The sequence below is a fragment of the Colobus angolensis genome, unplaced genomic scaffold (assembly GCF_000951035.1).
Source record: "Colobus angolensis palliatus isolate OR3802 unplaced genomic scaffold, Cang.pa_1.0 Scaffold157, whole genome shotgun sequence".
NCBI lineage: Eukaryota > Metazoa > Chordata > Mammalia > Primates > Cercopithecidae > Colobus > Colobus angolensis.
The window spans coordinates 2,651,290-2,657,881 of NW_012114677.1; the positions used below are offsets into that span (position 1 = coordinate 2,651,290).

The 6,592-nt window shown below is 40.7% G+C and overlaps 1 protein-coding gene and 1 pseudogene across 1 annotated transcript in view; both read left to right on the plus strand.

Moving 5' to 3' along the window:
• The window catches only part of LOC105508060 (zinc finger protein 721-like), a 65,173-nt gene extending 64,659 nt beyond the window's left edge, over positions 1-514 (plus strand). Inside the window, exon 4 of the mRNA XM_011936830.1 lies at positions 375-514. Within this exon, the coding sequence (XP_011792220.1) occupies positions 375-514 (140 nt within the window). The remainder of the gene's footprint in view (positions 1-374) is intronic.
• A 621-nt stretch (positions 515-1,135) lies between these two features.
• LOC105508042 lies at positions 1,136-1,794 on the plus strand (annotated as a pseudogene).
• Positions 1,795-6,592: the final 4,798 nt, after the last annotated feature.

The following is a 6,592-nucleotide window of genomic DNA, read 5'->3' on the forward strand; positions in this document are numbered from 1 at the left end:
TGGCCGGGCGAGGTGGCGGGCGCCTGTAGTCCTAGCTACTCGGGAGGCTGAGGCTGGAGAATGGCGTAAACCTAGGAGGCGGAGCTTGCAGTGGGCTGAGATCCGGCCACTGCACTCCAGCCTGGGCCACAGAGCGAGACTCCATCTTAAAAAAAAAAAATATTTGACATAGAACATATCAGAAAGTAAAATATACAAGGGGAATGACACAGCAAGATGGCAGAATAGGAGGTTCTCTACCCACAACTTCTACGGTTATAAAAAAATGTGGCGAGAAAACGGCTTCACTGGGGGCTGAGAGTGCCCACAGGGTTCCTCCCACTGCTTCCTCTACCCCTATATTTCGCTTGGCTTTCTATTCATCTTTGCTCCAGGATCAAATATTGAAGACTTTGTGCATTCACTGAAGTGTCAGAATATAGTTTTGGAAATGGATGACTTCAGAAACAGAAATGGCTCAGATGATCACTCCTACAATGGAGGCATCATAGTGTCTGGTGACCAGAAGGATTAGATTTTCAGTTGCATGTAATACCAAGAAATTGAATTGTTTTCCTGTTCTTATGGGAATTGTTACCAAAGCCCTTATTGAAATTTTTAACTTCACGGAGCTTATTCAAACGAAGAGCACCTCATTTTCTCGTGATGACACAGTGCTGGAACTTGGTTTTATGGATGGGTCCATATTTTTGTTGTTGATCACAAACTGTATTTCTCCTTATATCAGCATGAGCAGTATCAGTGATTATAAAAAAAAAAAGTTGAATCCCAGTTATGGATTTCAGCCTCTGGTCTTCAGGACACTGGTGTGGACAGGCTCTAGTGGACATTCCATTATACTCCTTGATTCTCCTTTCAATACATTTAATTTACGACTTCGTATTTCTGGGATTCCAGCTTCCATGGGAACTCATGTTTGTTTTGGCGGTATGCATAATTCGTTGTGCGGCTTCTCTTATATTCCTCACGTATGTGCTTTCATTCATCTTTCACAAGTGGTGAAAAAATAATGGCTTTTGGTCTTTTGGCTTTTTTATTATCTTAATATGTGTATTCACAATTCTGGTATCAACTAAGTATGAAGAACCCAACTTAATTTTGTGCATGATTTTCATACCTTCCTTCACCTTGCTGGGATATGTCATGTTATTGATCCAGCTCAGCTTTATGTATACGAGAAACTTGGACAGTCTGGACAATAGAATAAATGAAGTCAATAAAACCATTCTTTTAACATATAAACATATTAACATCTTTTAATACCATACCTTCAGAGTGTTATTTTCCTTTTTGTCATAAGGTGTCTGGACATGAAGTATGGAATTGAAATAATGAATAAAGACCCACTTTTCAGAGTCTCTCCACGACGTAGAGAAACTCATCCCAATCCAGAAGAGCCTGAAGAAGAAGAAGATGTTCAAGCTGAAAGAGTCCAAGCAGCAAATGCACTCACTACTCCAAACTCGGAGGAGGAGCCAGTCATAACTGCAAGCTGTTTACACAAGGAATATTATGAGGCAAAGAAAAGTTGCTTTTCAACAAGAAAGAAAAAAATAGCCATCAGAAATGTTTCCTTTTGTGTTAAAAAGGTGAAGTTTTGGGATTAGTAGGACACAGTGAATCTGGTAAAAGTACTTCCATTAAAATGACAACTAACAGGGTTCACAAAGCCAACTGCAGAAGCGGTGGTGTTACAAGGCAACAGAGCATCAGTAAAGCAACAGTGTGACAACAGCCTCAAGTTCTTGGGGTACTGCCCTCAGGAGAACTCACTGTGGCCCAAGCTTACAATGAAAGAGCATCTGAAGTTGTATGCAGCTGTGAAGGGATTGGGCAAAGAATATGCTGCTCTTAGTATTTCTTTTTTTTTTTTTTTTTTGAGACGGAGTCTCGCTCTGTCACCCAGGCTGGAGTGCAGTGGCCGGATCTCAGCTCACTGCAAGCTCCGCCTCCCAGGTTCACGCCATTCTCCTGGCTCAGCCTCCCGAGTAGCTGGGACTACAGGCGCCCACCACCTCGCCCGGCTAGTTTTTTTGTATTTTTTAGTAGAGACGGGGTTTCACCGTGATAGCCAGGATGGTCTCAATCTCCTGACCTCGTGATCCGCCCGTCTCGGCCTCCCAGAGTGCTGGGTCTCAATCTCCTGACCTCGTGATCCGCCCGTCTCGGCCTCCCAGAGTGCTGGGATTACAGGCTTGAGCCACCACGCCCGGCCGTATCAGCTATTTTTAAACATTAGTTACTCAGATTATAATTTAATGTGACACTGACTATAAGAAGATCTGATGAAATGGCACAACATAACATTTAATTATAATGACATATTCTGATTATAAAATAAATACATGTGAATATTAGTACATATTGAAATTAAATGGAAGAAGATAACTATAATCTGTAAGAAAGTACCACAGTTAATATTTTATTTAGCCAACTTATATTCAATGTATTTTTTATGGGTCCGTTTTCAAAGGTAATATCAGTAGGCACAGTCATTTTCTACATCTTTTCACCTCACAATTCATGAACATTTCCCAGGTCATTATAACACTTTTGTATTATATAATTGCTGCATTAATGTTATAGCTGTATTGATGTAATACCAGAGTTGTTATATTTGGGTTATATGCAAATGTATTTCTTAGAAATAAAAGTTTGATAGACTTAAAAAAATGTGGCAAGCCAGCACGCCTGTGATCACAGCACTTTGGGAGGCTGAGGCAGGCAGAACATCTGAGGTCAGGAGTTCGAGACCAGCTTGGCCAATATGGTGAAACTCCATCAACACTAAAAATACAAAAATTGGCTGGGCATGGTGGTGGGCACCTGTAATCCTAGTTACTCGAGAGGCTGAGGCAGGGGAATTGCTTGAGCCTGAGAGGCAGAGGTTGCAATGAGCTAAGATGGCGCCACTGCACGCCAGCCTGGGTGACAAGAGTGAGATTCCATCTCAAAAAAAAGGAGCAGTTATGCCCTGGCAAAAGAAACTTTATGGGAACTTTGGAATCCATGTCAAAGGGTGTAAACCCAAGACTGAGGAGGGCTGTATTGAGAGGGCATGACCTTGCTTGAGTGGCATCCTTGCCCATCACAGTCCCAGCTACAAAATAAAATATGACTAATTCTCACTGTAAATACACTGTAGACTATTTGGTTTTGTTTATGCCACTAGCACCATCTGCCAAGACACCAAGTGTCCTGTGTCTCAGGTGAAAGGACTTTAGATGTTGATCCTCTCTGTGATCTCCGAATTAGCCCCTTGCACACATCTATCATGGTGTGGAAGAAATCCTGCACATGCAGGAACCCACAGACAGAAACATCCATCTATGCCCCTGGATGTAGGCTTGCCAACATTTATTTAATGGTGGATCTTGATGTGGCACTATACCCTGGCTCCAAGTCCATAAAACCAAAGTCTAGAAACAGTTTTTCCTAACCTGGGACCTGCCAAAAAGCACACTATATGTGCCCCTCTAGGCATGCTGGCTGACTTTATTCCCACTGCGAATCTTGAAGCAGTCCTAAAACCTACCTCCAGTCCCTGTCAGCTAAAGTCTGGGAAGAGTCCTGTTCACCCAGGAACCTAGAGGGAGAAATGCCATGAACCTGGAAACAAACCTGAAGACTTTGGTTTCAGCTGTGTATGCCGAAGCAGCCCTGTGAATCAGTTCCACACCCTCTCAGCTGTGATCAAGGGTCAGTACTGCTCATCTAGGAACCTGTCCAATGATGGGGTTAGAGGATTTCCAAAAACCCAGCAAGAGCCACACAGCAGAAGCCACGCCTGCTCACATGGATTGTATCAGCTCTGTCATCTGCATATATAACTGGAGACGTTTTTTCCCCAGCACCAGTCTTACTGATCAAGATCCTGAAGAAAGTTCAGTCTTCCCAGAAAATAGAATCCACAACGGTCTGATGCCCTAATAACAGGTCTGCCAAGCATGAACTTCACTGTGATCCGGATCCAATGCACCTTACTGCAATCTCATCAGCACAGAGATCCAATAAAAGAAAATATTTACCTCCCCAAACTAATCTATAATGACTGAAAGAGGTATTTACTCCTTCAGATACAGGGACATCATAACAAGGTATAACAGATCATGAAGGATCAGGCAAACATAACATCAGCAAAGGAAATTAAAAATGCTCCAGTAACCACTTACAATAAAACACAGATCTAAAAAATGGCTAAGAATTCAAAATAATTATCTTAAAGAATCTCAATAAGATGCAAAAAGCCACACATGACTAAATTTTTTTACAACAATGTATGAACAAAATCACAATTATAATAAAGAAAGAGAACCTATTAAAAGAGAACCAAATAGATATGCTGGAGCTGAAGTACACAATAGGAGATCTAAAATATTAAAGAGAAAGCTTTAACAGGAGACTTCGTTACACAGGGGGGTAAAAAAAAAGCAAACGTAAAAGTAAGTCATTTGAAAGTTTCCAATTAGAATTTTAAAAAAGAATGTAAGAGTGAATAAAGCATTTGGGCCCCATACTGCATAATAAACAGTAAGAATGTACATATTTTAGGAGGTTCATGAGAGAGAAAAAATTTTTTAAATTGTTTAAAGATATAATGCCTTAAATTTTTCCCAATCTTGGAAGGAATATGGATATTAAATTAAAAAGCTCAAAATGTCTATAGCAAGAAGAATCTAATGAAAATTGTCCATAACACATTATAATTAAGCCAAAATTAAAAGACAAAGAGAGATTCTTAAAAGATGCAAGAGAAAGCCGGGCGTGGTGGCTCAAGCCTGTAATCCCAGCACTTTGGGAGGCCGAGACGGGTGGATCACGAGGTCAGGAGATCGAGACCATCCTGAGCTACACAGTGAAACCCCGTCTCTACTAAAAAATACAAAAACTAGCCGGTCGAGATGGCAGGCGCCTGTAGTCCCAGCTACTCGGGAGGCTGAGGCAGAAGAATGGCGTAAACCCGGGAGGCGGAGCTTGCAGTGAGCCGAGATTGCGCCACTGCACACTGCACTCCAGCCTGGGCGACAGAGCTAGACTCCATCTCCAAAAAAAAAAAAAGATGCAAGAGAAAAGAGATTCTTCACATACAAGGGAACTCCTATAAGGTTATTAGCAGACTGCCAAACAAAAACCATGCAAGCCACATGGAAGTGAAACCATATATTTGAAGTGCAAATGAAGAGAGAAAAAGAAAAAACCTTGACAATTAAGAAGACTATCCCTGACAAAGCTGTTCTTTAGAAATGATATATCAATCAAAATCTCAGATTTAAAAAAAGTTGAGGAAATTTTTCATCACTAGACCTGACTTACAACAAAATGCTAATGAGAATTTTTCAAGTTGTAATGGAATCCTAACTTACAGCAAAAATATAAATATTATTGAAAATCATATACACCTGGTCAAATTTAGAAGGCTATAAAACTGTAATTATGGTCAGAAATCACTTTTAATGCTGGTGTAAAAGCTACAAGAAAAAAATTATTAAATATAGCTTCAATAAATTTTTAATGGGTATACGATATAAAAAGATGTAGAGTGTGACATAAATACTGTGTTGAAGGGAGTAAGACTGTTTAATTTTTCAGTATATAGAAGCTAACTTTTGCTTGAGGTCAGGAGTTCAAAACCAGTCTGGTCAATATGGCAGGACCCTGTCTCTTAAATAAGTACATAACTAAAATTAAAGATCTCAGAAAGCTGTTTATTCTTTTTAAACAAGAAGCAGCTGGGCCTGATGGCTCATGCCTGTAATCCTAGCATTTTGGGAGGCCAAGGCAGGTGGACTGCTTGAGCCCAGGAGTTCAAGACCACCCTAAGCAACATGGCAAAACCCTGTCTCTACAAAAAATAGTAAAAAAAAATAGCCAGACATGGCAGCATGTTCTTGTAGTCCCAGCTACTTGGGAGGCTGAGATAGGAGGATTGCTTGGACCTGGGGAAGTTGAGTCTGCACTGAGCTATGAATACACCACTGCACTACAGCCTGGGTAACAAAGCAAGAGCCTATCTGACCTGGGTAACAACGCCAGACCCTATCTGTACAAAACAAAAAGTTAATTTGTTATCTGAAGCTAGATTTTATAACTATGAGATGTTTTACATAAATTTCTTGGAAATTACAAAAAAAAAAAAAAAACTGTAGTGGGTAAATACAAAAGAAAGAGAAAGCATAAAACAACAAAAACAAACAAAAATTCAAGAAAACACCAGGGAAGACAGCATGAAAGAATTAAAAAACAGAAACTAAATGGTCAGAAAACAATAAGAAAATGGCAGTAATAGGGCTGGGTATGGTGGCTCACTCCTGTAATCCCAGCACCTTGAGAGGCTGAGGCAGGCGGATCACGAGGTCAGGAGATTGAGACTATCGTGGCTAACATGGTGAAAACTCGTCTCTAGTAAAAATACCAAAAATCAGCCGGGTGTGGTGGCAGGTGCCTGTAGTCCCAGCTACTCGAGAGGCTGAGGCAGGAGAATTGCATAAACTTGGGAGGCGGAAGTTGCAGTGAGTTGAGATCGGACCACTGCACTCCAGCCTGGGCAAGAGTGAGACTCTGTCTCAAAAAAAAAAAAAAAAAAAAAAAAAAA